The sequence below is a fragment of the Aspergillus multicolor genome (genome assembly GCF_047715735.1).
Source record: "Aspergillus multicolor strain CBS 133.54 unplaced genomic scaffold BDW74scaffold_11, whole genome shotgun sequence".
NCBI lineage: Eukaryota > Fungi > Ascomycota > Eurotiomycetes > Eurotiales > Aspergillaceae > Aspergillus > Aspergillus multicolor.
In genome coordinates this window covers 602,572-616,495 of record NW_027395962.1, presented here as the reverse complement: position 1 = coordinate 616,495, position 13,924 = coordinate 602,572, and the positions used below count along the sequence as shown (strand labels likewise).

Below are 13,924 nucleotides of genomic sequence, written 5' to 3'. Positions count from 1 at the left end.
GCCAGTTGAACAGGGCCATATGGTAGGGGTTATTACCAAAACAAGATGCAAAATGTGAACGGTAGATATCATGGAGGAGAGGCGATGCAACTTAGGCTGGTACGGTGCGTATACCCGCCTCGAGCAGATTCAGCGTACTCAGGAAAGCAGGCACCGACCCCTGACGCCGCAGAGATATCCCGTCCTGCCCAAGCATTTCCATCTCCAGTTGCTCTGAGTTCAGTCTCACTTCGGCACTACAGAAAAAAGCAAGATAAAATACGCCAGCGCCATCCTATATCGCCGATCTAGGGGACCGCGATCTTATGGGTAGCCTGGGCACTTTGCCTTTTGCACAGGCAGCAGGAGTGAATCTTGGGCTTTGCCTGATCTGATCCGGATTCGTTACCATGTTGCAATAGAAGGGACTCTCCTTAAGTGTGATTGCCGTCCTGGCAAAAAAATAAAGGCGAGCACGCGGGCACCGTGCGTCTGTTGCCTGCATGGGAACCGGTGCGCACTAAATAGCTACTTTGACTGGTGTACGTAGTGGGTTGGCAACCGCCTGGCATAGGAAGTGCACATGCACGCGATTGGCCATGGGGATCGATAAAACCTCTAGAGACTCTACCATAGCTGGCGGAGTGTAGACAGGATAGTACCCCTGGATCACTAATACGTGCGTTTAAGAACGGTATACTCCATTCCAGGCTGTTAAAAGTGGCTAACATGCGCATTTCCAGCAGAGCTCGCCCGCTACGGATATCATACTGAAAAGGAAAACTTAGATACAAGCTTGACAGACAAGGCCTCGGCAACCCATGTTCATGTCCGTGTTGATGCTCATGCTCCGCCCAAATACCATGGTAGGCTAGAAAGCGTATCATGCGGAAACGTCACTATCTACCGGCACTCAACGGATCGTAATTCACCACCGATAGACCTCTGGGAGGAAGAGAAGCTGACGTCGGGAACTCTGGAGCAGTAGAGTGTCCTGCAAAAGAAAAATCGAGTTAGCAAGTGCCGTACCGCCGTAATAGTTCGTTGGGGCAGAAAAAGAGCGCAAGTGCATAGCAGGGTCTTAACAATGCATCATGCAAGCATGGACAAAGCCACCTAGACGTATCAAGCGTATTGGGCTGCAGACATGGTATCCGTCCATGTTAGTTTGAGTTTGTATGATGGTTTGCAAGGATTAGCGTCCATCTACTTACGCGCTTAGTGAGAAGGAGTGGCACTGGCGATCGGCGGTAAAGGTCGTAGCCTCGTAGTCTAACGACCGGTAGATGGTAACCTGGTGTTCACAACGTCGGGTTAATACACGCGAAGGTAGCTGGGGTGGCGGTAAACTACTTGCCTGGTTAAGATTGCCATCCTGGGGAGTAGGCGCCGCAGCGGCGAGAGAGGTCAGGGCCGCAATGGAAGCAAGGGGTGCGAGGAGCTTCATTTTCGTGTGGGATCGAGGATGACTACTGATGATTTGAGTCCAAGGGAAAGGAGTCAGATGTGGATGGTGGTAGGAAATTTTCTGAGGGACGGCGTGGATTGGAGCGGCTATGTATGTTCTTGGGGGCAACCCATTCGGTACGGGCTTGGAGTAGCATTGGCACAGTAATGTAGAAAGGTTCATTGCGTTGAGATCTTCATCGTCGATCTGAACCTGAGTGATGGGCGTCGCCCTTGCGTCACGGGAGCAGTGTCGGGGATCTGGCGCTTGGGGCACATTCGATCTTGGACAGCCTTGTCTGCGGAGAGGGGGTGACCGTCGCCAATGGCCACCTGCATGGATACCAGGTCGCTGTGAGACTGACGATTGCTGCAGGCCGCAAAGCGAGTTTGTTATGGGATGGCCCGAAACGGCATGGAGGCTCAACACTTCCATAGGGGAAAAGAAAGGAAATATGGTATCATCTGTAATGTTGCGGAGGTACGGAGAAGATCAGGAGACTTTGTCGCAGACGATCCTTCTGTTAGTGGGAACCAAACGAAGTAAGGGAATGCTTGCTAGAGTCTGCCTAGGCTGTAACATGTAAGCACTGGTAGATCTTCTTCAATATCTCGTGCCTGGTCTAATCACCACCATACCGTGTCCATATAAGGCTTAGTGAAATCCGCTGCCACCATCGCAGAACCTACGAGCCAACCAGGGGTATCCTCGCATAGCTTCATAGACCGGGACCATGGTAGCTCTTCAACCTTCTCGTCACGCAGAATTATCCGTTGATTTTTCCCCTCCTCGTCCACGGTGCCCGGCCTGGACTCATGTATTCGAAAATGCTTGTACCTAACTGCGTTATCTGATCCAGCAATAAGTTGAAGACTCCCAAAGGCCGAAGATGGTCCACGTTGTATGCGGCATATTGCGCCATCCAGTAAACGAAGGGATCATTCGAGGGAAGCTGCTTGAATAACGCATATAAGGCAGCCATAACAGCCAGTTAGTCCCGGGGGGCAGTGGGCTGGCCCAGAACATTGAACTCAGAGACCGCTCTTTGCTTTGTAAGCTTTCTGAGGTCAGGAATTCTATAGCCATGAGCGAATATGTAAAGCCGGATGTGGGCAAGCAATGCGTGATCGGATAAGCTTGGATTTGTGTCGGGTCTGGTGGTCACGGCGGGTTGTCGATTGAAAAGATCGGGCTCGGTTCCGGAATCTTCACTCTCCGTTTTCAGGGTCTCAGGACTCGCTTGATGATAGTTGAGTGTCGCCTGATAGCACCCGGTGTAGGCCCATTCAATGAACCGAGCCAAGGTGGCCTCGGACATTGTCTGGAATACACAGATCTCGCGGCTTTTTCCGGTTGATGCTCGCTCAGAGGAGCGCAGTATTTCCCGCCATTTGAGCTCAACAGTCCACGATGGACGCGCAAGTGTCGCCCGGATTCGGTGACTTTGAGGACAACGATTTCCGACTCGAGAAAGCTGGGATAACGATTAGTTCCAAGAGTCTAGAGAATCAGTCAGTGCTTGGTGTACTTTGAGTAGGAAACTTCTCCTTCTTCCGCCATATTCTCTAGTTGCGGTGGTTATGAAGGGGGAAGGAAGCTATAAATAAGGGGAGAGGAAGTGTTGTTGACTGTCTTACAGGCAGAGGTAGAGATGACGGCATGTGTTTAGCGCCGGCTGTCCCCTTCGTTGCCTGCGGGGAAATCTCGTCCTTATCTTGCCAGACACTTCTCCGGCTTCACTAAAAACCAGCCCTGGAATTTAGTGTGATATTGAGGTTTCTACACGTGAGGGGCATACAACTCATCAGATTGGATGGCTTCATCGCGGCCCGTGGCCTCTACCAACCGGCAATCCAAACTACTCAACCTGTACAAGGGGAGACTCACTACCGCAGCGAAACGTCGGTAAGTTGAGCTATTTTCTTTCTGGCATTGCAGCTTAACCAATTCAAATCTTTGTTAACATGGAATTCTTTTTGTTCGTGATCCATCCTGTCCACGTTCAAACCCCCAACTTAGCCATGGCAAGCACCCTATCATCTTATCAACCGAAACCACGACCGCCACGGCTGCCACGGCTGCCACGGAAGCCATGAAAAGGCGAAGAATTCGCGGTGTCATCTGAGCAATCACTCTTCGACCAAGGCGCCGGAGCAGTACTCAGAGACATCATCACCGTGGTACCAATGGTTGGGACATTGATCAGCAACTGGTGAAAGGCGGGCAGGCCACGCAGATTGGCCACGTTGTACGCCGCAAATTGACCCAGCCAGCCAACAAGCTTATCCCCAATCTCAAGCTGCGTGAACGATATACGCAGCGCTTCAATAAAATGCCTTTGCGCGTCTATGTCGTGAAGATGGTTGATGTCCTTCATTACGGCTGTTGCTCTGTCAAACGCGAGACGCTGCAAGTCAGAGATCATGTAGATGTTGGCGAAAATATAGAGGCGGATATGCGCGAGGAACGGGCCATTGGAATTGTCGTAGAACAGCCTATCATAGGGATCGTCTGTATCGTTGCCTTCGGTGTCAAGGATGACGTCCTCCTCCTCTTGTGTTCCTGCGTCCTCCGCTGGGTAGTCACTGGTGTAAGCCCACTGGACAAACCGGGCTAGAGTTGCGTCGGATACGTCTCGGAAGACATATGCCTTCTTCCTTGCCTCTTCGAATTCGCTCTCGAAAGCAGCGGCGAGAGGCTTTGAGATCGAAGCTAAAAGCTTGGAGTGGATGTAGAGGGGTTTACCGGCATCTGTTGCTTTGAGGGCGACGGTTTCGGAGCCAAAGAAGCTGAGGATTGGTTAGCTTAGTTACAAACGTCTAGACAACATTTTGGGACATACCTTAGGTACTGAGTGGTGGCTGTCTTTGCAGCTGGCTGAGCATGGCGGAAAGAAGAGAAAGGTGTCTGAGACCTCGCCATCTTTGCGGCCGCCTGGTGAGGGAAGGAAGGAGAGAAAAGTGTTGATTGTGTTTCCTGGTAGACTCCCAGGACTTTGGAGGTGGATGAACGAATCGGGTATAGCGTTGTTTTTGGGAGGCCCTCCGCAACCTGTTCTTCGCGTCGGCATACTCTTCTCCCATCACCGAGTTGGGCGTTGATATAAGCAGTGTCAATTCATTTACCCTTATCCAACTATGTTTCAACAGAAGAAAACCGAAATAAAACACAGGGTGGAAGTATGGTTCTCCGCGCGCCGATTTGCAGACGTCCAGGTCTTCCAGCACTTGCTCGACGTCCATTGCTAGCAGAGTACAGACTATACAGAGTACCGCGAACGTTTTGCTTCTCCGTCGCCGTTACAGACTAGGTACCGCGAGGCCATAAGAGAACGCAGATCACCGATATCCAAGCAGATGGCTGCGACACAGATGAAACAGGGCAACACCGGCGGCCAAACCGGTGGCCCAGAACCTCTGCCAACATGCCGGGTGTGGTTTACGGCACAGCCTCCGTTGGCGTGAACATTGGCTACAGTGGCGGCGCAGTCCGGCGCTTAGCAATCTCCCTCATAAAAGCCTTCGCTCAGCACGGCGGCATATTATCCACAAGACGTCTGGGGCTTGTGTCTCTGCGCTTTTGTTTTAAGCAGTCTAGGAGCTATCATCGCTGTGGACTGGGGAAAGATGGATCCAATGCTGGCATCTAACCTAGACTACGACGATACCTTCTGGGCCAAGTTAGACGAGACGCTCGAGGCATGGAAGGATAAACTATTCGGACAGGACGTTCTGCGCGATGTCGGGATTCTTATCGTGGATCAAAAGGGGGGAGTTCCCGACGAGCTATCCACTCCTCGGCGAGGCGCCTTCAACCTATGCTTCCATATGGCGTTCAAAAACGGGGGCGGGGTATTGCTGCGCTTCCAATTCCAGGATTCTCAATGCTCCCAGAAGAAAAGGTTCCGCGCGAAGTCGCGGTCATGCGGTTCCTCGAGCACTTCACCTTTATCGGCATTCCTCACGTCTTTCACCGCGCCGCGGCGAAGGACATCCCCAAGGAACTGGGTCCATTTATCCTCATGGAATACATCAGCCACGAGACCGACTTCATCGACCCCATTAACACCCCCGGTGTCACCCATGCGGACAGGCCCATCCTATATCCTGATGTCAATCTTGAAACCCTGGGAAATATCTACGGCCAGATAGCAGACGTCATGCTCCAAATGGCAAAACCCACATTCTTCGCAATTGGCTGCACCGACAAGGCGAACGCAGACGACGAGTTCGACGATACCTGGGTTGTCAAGCACCGCCCGCTCACACTCAATATGAACGAACTCATCCAGGTCAGCGGCGTGCACCCCGACCACCTTCCGCAGAGAACATTCAAAACAGTATCAGCGTACTACGAGGCATTGGCAGTACTGCATATGGTCCACCTCGCCTTGCAACGCAACGACGCCATCGACTTGGCGGAGGATTGCCGCCGGAAGTACATTGCTCGATCTCTATTCCGCAAGATCACACGGGAGAATAAACTCAGCCCGGACGACGCCGGTCCCTTCAAGCTATACTGCGAATGTTTTGGCAAGAAAGGACTACCAGCTGGCCGCTGTAATATACCTAGAATACACATATGCAGCACCCTCTTCGTTTGCCTATAGCCCGCCGTGGTGGCTACTACTGGGAATGCCCGAGTCTTGGAAGCCTAATCTAATAGACTGGGTTGAGAAATACGAGAAAGCCCTACCGGTTTTTCTGAAGGCGCTGAAAGCAAAGGAAGATGCTGGAATCCAGCGGGGCGTCTTGAAAGAGGAACATCGCGTATCGCATCATATAGCGAAAGGCTGGGAGAGCGGAGACTTCTGGGTCAATGATGCGGCGATGGAGAGTTGGGCTTTTGATTGGATTTATTGGTCTAAAATTGATCGCAGATTCTTTGGTGGAGGTAATCTGGAGGACCGGGTGAAGCTTTTGACCCAAGAGGAACGGGGCGCAATGGATGAGTTCGTGGAGATGAAACTGAAGCAGAAGGTGGATTGGGCAACTGGGACGATGTTCAAAGCGCATTGACAGAGATCGAGCCATATACTCTGGCTACTTCATAGTTGCTACTTAGACTACGCCGTTATACTATCATTTTCACACCATTCAAGCGTCCTCTAAATCCGGAAAACATGCGCCTCCTCAGGCCGAACCTCACTGTTACACAACTTCTCCCAGCACCCCTCGATCCCGTTCTCCCCGGCAATTCCCTCCCCCCAAACAAGTCTCAGATCCGGCGCCGCAATCTCCCGGTTCTCTAACCAGGCATCCCATCTCTCCTGCGCACCGCGGTAATATTCCTCTGCGCCAACAAGCTTAATCGCTTCTTCGTAGGCAGGTGAAGTGTTCATCTGCACTTTGTTTAGGGATGCGAGCATCGCTTGTTCGGACATCATGGCTTCCATTGAGTAGACCTGTCACAAGTACGTTAGTTTCGTACTCTTCTCATGAGGATAGGTGGAGGATAGGGATATGGGGTGAGTGTACCTTCTGCTGTCCCCCAACGGCGAGAACAACGATCTCCGTATCCTTCGATTGCTCATGACTCTTGATATCCTGCACAACGCCTTGCAGCACCCCATCTCGACTCCCGAAATCCGCGACAACGATTTTCTGCGGTTTAGCCTCCAGACCCGCAATCCACCCTCCCGCGCGTCCAACATCAGCATAAGAAAACGTCCCAACCGGAAAATTCGGATTCATCTTCGTCGCGGCATCGCTGAGCGCGTTGACGGAGGACGTAAACTGCAGCAACCCCAGCGGCCCCGCACCCTTGGGTCTAGCGAAAAAATTAAAAACCGCCGAGCGCGCGGTCTTGGTGCTCGCGCCGAGAGCCACGAAAACAGCTTTATTCAAGTTTGCGTCTGAAACAGTCCACTCGGACGCACCGGGCTCGCTGGGGTGGATGGGCGGGTGAGATCCCGGATCGGGGGTGAACATGTACTCGGCGAGCAGATAGCCGGCGACGAAAATGGTTCCTACTGCTGCGGTCCACCCGAACTCGCTTAGATCTTTGTCCTGGGTTTCGAAGACGCGGTAGCGGTTGTACAGCGGGAGGACGTTTTTGCGGTGGGACGAGATTTCCTTGTAGTGGCCCGGGAGTTCGGCGGGTGTGAGTTCCAGGTCCACGGGATGGGAACTTGTCGGCCAGAAGCCGAAAAGAACTGTTCCGGTTTCGATATCGGCGATTGTGCTGTCCAGCACGGTCGCGAGACCCCATGCTGGGACGATGCCGTATTCTTCTTTGTTGTTGTAGGGAGAGGGTAAAGTCGAGGGGACGGGATATGTGTCCCACCAGTGCATGAAGGTTCCCAAAAGCGCGTAGGAGAGGTTGTTCGATGTTAGAGATAGAAGAGAGGAACGGATGCGGACGGAGGAGGGCTTGAGAGTGGGTAAGTGTAGGGGCGCGTCGATTGCCAGGTGCTCGGCGTTGTTCGCCTTTGAGATGAGGTGGATTGACATTTTGGCGGATGGAGTATGAAATGATTGAAACTCGCGCTGTTTGTGTTGTTCTGTCCAGGGCGTCAAGAGCGAGAATTTATACACTATGTCCTGTCTTCGGCCCCTCTCGCCGGCGCTCAGCCGCACTGAGTCACTGTCAGCGCTAGACACCCACTAGGTGCGATCGCGTTAGGCGACGAGATCCATCGCGGGGCTCCCGCGGTTCTTGATTTGGCAGTTCGCCTAAACGTGCAGGATCTTGGTGGGGACTCCCATAGTGGTGACCCGTTGGGCATAGTACCCATGTTGGTCAGATAACGGGACAATCGTATGACAACGGAGGAAGGCCCTCAGCTCGAATTCAACTCTTTTAATCAATATTGCTTATCCGTCTCAGCTTTGATCTTTTTCAAGATTGGTAGTGGTGATTTACCCCAGATCGCAGTTATTTTAGCGTATGCTGCAGGGAGCTGATGGTCCGCATGCATGTTCTGTGAAATAAAAGCACGCGCAAGGCCATACGACAGGGTCCATCCCGGTCCTCAGTCCCTCAAGAATTCACCACGACAACAAACCCGCCCACCAAGAGCAAATGCCCCATCTTCCCTAGAATCACGCTCCCCGCATCGTTACTCTCCCCCTCCACGGCTTCAGGAAACAAATCATCGCGACAATTCTGCGGCAGGTCGCCTGCAAACTCCCACTGGTCGCTTGGAGAACAATCGCGAATACATTCAATCAGTGGCGATGGATCGAGATGGCGACAGAGACACTCGACTGCCTCTCGGCCTGTCTCGTCGCCTTGACACCATGAGGCGCTCTCGGTGTTGTTGATGCATTGGGTTACGCAGGGGGTGAAGTTTGCTGTTGCAATCGATAAGAACATTGATAGCGTGATGGCAGTGAGTAGAGTGTGTAGTGGTGGCATGGTGAGATGTTGCAACAAGATGGAATGTGGAATGTGGGAGTGGCGAGTGCTAAGGGGGAGGAATGTGGAAGGGGTAAAGGGAATGACGCAAGGAAAAGAGAGTGGGAACAGGCGCTGCAAGGGGGCGATCGTATGGGGGATCGACGCGGGCTTATCCGTTTCCGATAGACCGAGAGACCGAGGAGATGACCTAATTGATTTGTACTAAGGGAAAAGCAAGTTCCTGGTGGCGATACATGCTGAACCCAAAAAGAGCCAATAGGCAAATATGAGCGCAATCAATAGGATCAGTAACTAGGCACAATCACATCCCAATCAACCTTCTGCCCCAGACCCTCATACTTCCACTCGCTGAAGTACGCATAGTCGGTGCTGTTTCCACCGTTTCCAGCCCGAGAGGCATATATACCAACAAGAGTCCCTATCACAATTATCAGTGGATGTCTCGCAAATATGGGAAAAGTGCCTACCAGTAAACCGCCCTGTATCCCCGGACAGAACTCTCGAATCCACAGAGCCAACAAGAATCTTCCTTCGCGGTCGCGATGCCAGCGAAGCCGAGAACTCATACGTCTCGTCGTCAGCTGCTTCCACCGACAGCGTCACTTTCCCATCTCTCCACTCCCTCGGGACCTCGGTCGTGACATTCGACAGAGACCCGTTATAGTTCCCTTTTCCAATGATATTCAGCCGAAGTCCTCTCGATTTGCCAACACCCACAATACTAAGATCAACATGCTGCTCCTGCGTCAGGAACAGACTAACCCCCGCCTCAGTCGTAAGGGAGCGAGGAGAGAACTCCAAATCAACACTGAACTTGAATAATGTATCCGTCTGGCGTCTGGCAACAAACGTAATCGGATCCGTCACAGAATCAGGGTCATACGATGGCCCGTAAGCACTCGGCGTCAGACGGAGGGTTTTTGCGTGACCCCGCGGCGAGACAACATAGCTCTCTTCCTCGGGGAATCGCCAGTACAGCAGGTGTTTCGCAATCTGCGATCCAGGAGGGAAGGTTAAATGCTCGGGCTCATTAATCGGATTCTTAACACTCTGCTTCTCTAGCAGAGGACCACTCATAACGCCCCTCACGGGCTTGAGAACAGGCCAGCCCCCCTCCTCCCACGTTCCACTCGTAAGAACGCCCTCCCGGCCCATGGGATAATTCACCCACTCCGGTCCCGATCTAGTGGACAAGGCACTAGCCCACCAATTCCCTTCCGCATCTGCAAAGAGATCCGAGTGCCCGACGGTCTGGAAATATTCACTCGTATCCCGATTGCTCAGGATAGGATTATGCGGGCACGGCTCCCACGGCCCGGTTCTATTCACCGAGCGCGCCATCGTAACAGCGTGATTCGTCTCCGTCCCGCCCTCTGCCAGGAGGAGGTAGTAGTACCCGTCTCTCTTGTAAATGTGCGGGCCTTCGGGGTATGCGCCGCCTGTGCCGTTCCAGAGGTATGTCACTGGTCCGATTGAGCCGGTGGAGAGGTCGAGGGGGTAGTGGTGGATCATGTTGTTGTCTGCTGACGATACATATACTTGGTTGTCTACATCGTCGAAGAAGATATCTGGGTCAATGCCGTAGACGTCGAAAACAACTGGCTCGCTCCAGGAGTCATCGTCGTAGGGGTCTGCTGATGTGAAGACAAGACCCTTGACCGTAGGCCCCAAGTTCGAAACAATGAGGTAGAAGGTACCATTGCGGTAGCGGAGTGTCGGTGCATAAATGCCGCCCTGCTGGTTTTCTGTATCTGCTAGATCGGGAATTTGCGATGGGCGGTTGAAGATGTTGCTTGCTAGTTCCCAGCTGCGTAGGTCTTTGCTTGCATAAAGCGGGAGACCGGGGAATGCGATGAATGTGGAGGTCACGCAGAAGAAGGTTTCGTAGTCGGAGACGTACGTGCAGGAGGGGTCGGAGTGCCAGCCGGGGAGGATGGGGTTTGTATAGGTTCTGTGGGTATTAACTGCGAGGCTGGTCCCCACCATCCCCAATGTGAGAATCGTAGCAAAGCAAGGGAGCTTGAGGAACATGTTGGCTGCCCCAGTTTCTGCTTTAGAGTACCCTGGGCGTGGGAGTTGGTTTCATGCTGCTGGTTTCGCCGGGGGCGGCTTGATATAGCCTGAAGAACCCTATTGAGGGGAAGCTGCATGTCGTCAACATCAATGCTGCCCAGATGGATAATACTCTTACCAGCGGGGTCGCAGAAGTGGTTGTATTTATCCAGATGAACTTGGCGTTGATCAAGACCGGTTAGGGCTGGGATCCGGCGACTTCAGCCTGAATGCGGTGGTCCATGCGCCTATGCGCCCACCTCCACCGGAAGATGCACATCACAAGCGGAATGGCATGGTAGGACATTTCGGGACCACAAGGATTGATTATGTTCAAGTCATATGACGAGAGCTACGAGGAATTACCCACTATAATTACAAGTAGAACCAAACACAAGGCACCTGCATCCCAAGCTATTCCTAGTTACGCAGATTCCGATTTACGTATCTTCAAGTACCCTTCCCTGAGATTCCTATCGTATGCTACCAATACCTCTAGACCAGAAGGCAAAATACACTAAATGGTACCATACCTTCAGTCTTATGCTCTTCACCTGGCGTATCTACTCTACTCTAGTGTACCGCCATACCGTCGCTGAAGTTACACCTATATCAAGAAGAGTACTCTACTAGTCCATGTAAAATACCTACACGACCTAGTGGAGAAAGTCAAAAGAACAACTATTTTTTATTGTTATTGTGGAGGTCTCCGATCCAATAAACTGACAATCTCAAGAGACAGTACGGAGTTCGAATCACGGCTGTTAAACTAGGTATGAATAGCCGCAATCTCCACGAGAAGAAACATTAAAAACATAGAAGACAAAAAAAGGAAATATGCCTTCAGGACATGGAGGATATCCAACGCATGAGGTGTTAGGCCACGAACAGGTAGACGTGGGCATGGACGTAGGCACGCACACGGGCATGGATATGAACATGTTAAAGGAAACACATCCAGCAGGTCGAGAACAATGGGAGACATGTTGAGGTACGTAGGCCGCACAGCAGTAGATAATTCAGAAAGCCTATCCATGATAAGACTCATCATCACACTTGCTAGGCTCCTGGACAATCACAGCCCACTTATCCGGGTGTGTGAGGTATCCACCAGCAACACCGTGGCCCTTGTATGTATCGCCGCACTCATCGCGAAGCACAGTGGCGCCTTCGGCGATATGTATAGTTTTCATGGTGCGCGGGTCGTAAGGATCCTATGTAGGCGGTAATACATTAACAACCACTATCTAGCTTGCCCAGTACACGTGCTCTCTTTTTTTCCTTCTTTTCTTGCCAGGCCTAAGCCAGAAAAAGTATGGTAGTTGAGGAAATATGTTAAATGGGGGCGCGGAACGTACCTCGTTGCACCAGCGCACCTCAACATTCTTGTAACAGACAAGCTGCTCGCAGGAGTTGGAGCCGAGCTCGACCACTTTCATGTCGCCGGGGGTATAGCGCGAGAGCTTGCCCTCGGCCATCCGGTGGAGGTACTTGATTGCGTCGTCGAGATCATGTTTGTTGGCGGCGAGGGCTTTGCCGGCACAGTGGACGGTGTGCTGTAGGTGGCATGTTAGTTAAGCTTCAAAGGGCTAGGTCGGGTCTTTGATGCTTTGTAGGGCTTATCAGGATCTAGGTGCACTTACGGCAGAGGCAAAGAACATCAGGAAGAGCAGGGACACCAGGATGGTGATGGGGTTGAGCTGGAAGCGCATCTTGACGGTTTCGATGTTTGAACTTCAGGTTGAAAACTGAAGGTTTGGATGCGGATTGTTGGAACAAGGAGTTGTGAGTGTTGAGTGTAGAGTAGAGCTGAGGATGAAGGAAGAGGATGTTGGGGAAAGAATGAGACCACCATCAGGAGAGGAGGATGAAGCCTTAAGTAGTATATTCAGAGGAGTTCTGGACAGCCGATTGTGGTCGGAGGCCTTGATGGTGAATCCTTGACTATGTGAATGCTGGGCTCTGGAACTAGGGCAGTAGGGTAAAGCAAATGGGGAGCACTATTCACTCCAGCTGGAGCAGTGACTGATCCAGGGCTATGGACCATGAGTCTGTGTAATACCTGCCTTCAATCCACGTCACATTGTGTCCAGACGTTGACTCGATATCAGTCATTCACCATGGCTTATTATAGACCTATCCCATGATGGGCCATTCACTTCCTCCTCATCATCCGCCAGCAAGTACCATACCCTCCCTCATCAGCACTCCTCCAGATGTAATATTTCAATCTCCATCGTTCCCCAGAATGGAACCTCCTCCATCTTCCCACCAACCTCTTCCTCGTCCTCATACCTATACTTTACGAAATCCAAGCATTCCACTACTTGATTTCAAGCTCAACCAACCCACCAAAATGCGTCTCCATCTAGGCTCCCTCGGCATGGCCCTACTGGTCGTCCCAGCCCTCTTCAGCGCCACGGCCTCATCCGTACGTCTCACCCTCCCCCTTACCATTCTGCTAACCCTAACTAACCACCATGCCCTAGCACACAATCCACTGCGCCGGCCGCGCCCTATCTGCCAACAAAAAGGATCTAACCGACGCAATAACCTACCTCCACTGGATGGCCGACGGAAAGCTCTGGCACTCTGGGTCCGTGCCAAACCCCGAAAAAGTCCACACTTTGGACCCGAACTTCTGCGAGCAGATCGCCTGCATCAAGCACGCCGAGGTGCGCTGGTGTAATGAGGATCCCGTGAACAGTCGCTCCATGCACGTCCAGCATATTGCGGAGGGCGCCACGGCTTTGCTTACCGACTGCAAGGATACCTACAAAGGCAAGGATGTGGCAGGTGGATATCTTACCCATGATGATCACTGGTCTGTTGTAGTGCAGGAGCCGAAGAAGTGTGAGAGTAAGGTGTTTCAGGGGAGGGCATTTGAGGCTTAGGGCTTCGACCCACTTTAGCCGGGCTAAACTGGGCTATCAATGGCGGATTTCTATGTCGGCATCTGTGATTTCCCGCCCTAGGTGATTGATGCTGTGTTTTCAATTTACTTCAAGTTTGACGGGACTTGCCATGTGTCCGGATCTACCATACGCGACTGTGATTGATCTCCCATGTCTTGGCTGATCCTCA

At 52.1% G+C, this 13,924-nt stretch overlaps 7 protein-coding genes across 7 annotated transcripts; 2 read left to right on the top strand and 5 right to left on the bottom strand.

Moving 5' to 3' along the window:
* Positions 1 to 3,470: 3,470 nt before the first annotated feature.
* On the bottom strand, positions 3,471 to 4,348 carry BDW74DRAFT_177929 (BTB/POZ domain-containing protein; the record flags this gene model as incomplete). Its single annotated transcript, XM_073729044.1, has 2 exons — positions 3,471 to 4,215; positions 4,269 to 4,348. 2 exons carry the CDS (start codon positions 4,346 to 4,348, stop codon positions 3,471 to 3,473), a joined length of 825 nt encoding a protein of 274 aa, XP_073584286.1.
* A 704-nt stretch (positions 4,349 to 5,052) lies between these two features.
* BDW74DRAFT_177928 (uncharacterized protein) lies at positions 5,053 to 6,444 on the top strand (the record flags this gene model as incomplete). The annotated part of the gene is made up of 3 exons (XM_073729043.1): positions 5,053 to 5,277; positions 5,328 to 5,952; positions 6,014 to 6,444. The coding sequence occupies 3 exons, from the start codon at positions 5,053 to 5,055 to the stop codon at positions 6,442 to 6,444; spliced, it is 1,281 nt and encodes a 426-aa protein (XP_073584285.1).
* An 89-nt stretch (positions 6,445 to 6,533) lies between these two features.
* Positions 6,534 to 7,878, bottom strand: BDW74DRAFT_177927 (DUF2855 family protein; the record flags this gene model as incomplete). Its single annotated transcript, XM_073729042.1, has 2 exons — positions 6,534 to 6,830; positions 6,904 to 7,878. The coding sequence occupies 2 exons, from the start codon at positions 7,876 to 7,878 to the stop codon at positions 6,534 to 6,536; spliced, it is 1,272 nt and encodes a 423-aa protein (XP_073584284.1).
* A 529-nt stretch (positions 7,879 to 8,407) lies between these two features.
* Positions 8,408 to 8,785, bottom strand: BDW74DRAFT_177926 (uncharacterized protein; the record flags this gene model as incomplete). Its single annotated transcript, XM_073729041.1, has 1 exon — positions 8,408 to 8,785. The coding sequence occupies one exon, from the start codon at positions 8,783 to 8,785 to the stop codon at positions 8,408 to 8,410; it is 378 nt and encodes a 125-aa protein (XP_073584283.1).
* Positions 8,786 to 8,928: 143 nt separating this feature from the next.
* Positions 8,929 to 11,147, bottom strand: BDW74DRAFT_185078 (glycoside hydrolase family 43 protein; the record flags this gene model as incomplete). Its single annotated transcript, XM_073730961.1, has 3 exons — positions 8,929 to 9,206; positions 9,256 to 10,739; positions 11,101 to 11,147. The coding sequence occupies 3 exons, from the start codon at positions 11,145 to 11,147 to the stop codon at positions 9,073 to 9,075; spliced, it is 1,665 nt and encodes a 554-aa protein (XP_073584282.1). The 3' UTR covers positions 8,929 to 9,072.
* A 721-nt stretch (positions 11,148 to 11,868) lies between these two features.
* BDW74DRAFT_177924 (uncharacterized protein) lies at positions 11,869 to 12,552 on the bottom strand (the record flags this gene model as incomplete). The annotated part of the gene is made up of 3 exons (XM_073729040.1): positions 11,869 to 12,054; positions 12,199 to 12,396; positions 12,484 to 12,552. 3 exons carry the CDS (start codon positions 12,550 to 12,552, stop codon positions 11,869 to 11,871), a joined length of 453 nt encoding a protein of 150 aa, XP_073584281.1.
* Positions 12,553 to 13,196: 644 nt separating this feature from the next.
* Positions 13,197 to 13,734, top strand: BDW74DRAFT_177923 (uncharacterized protein; the record flags this gene model as incomplete). Its single annotated transcript, XM_073729039.1, has 2 exons — positions 13,197 to 13,271; positions 13,330 to 13,734. The coding sequence occupies 2 exons, from the start codon at positions 13,197 to 13,199 to the stop codon at positions 13,732 to 13,734; spliced, it is 480 nt and encodes a 159-aa protein (XP_073584280.1).
* Between the last annotated feature and the right edge of the window lie 190 nt (positions 13,735 to 13,924).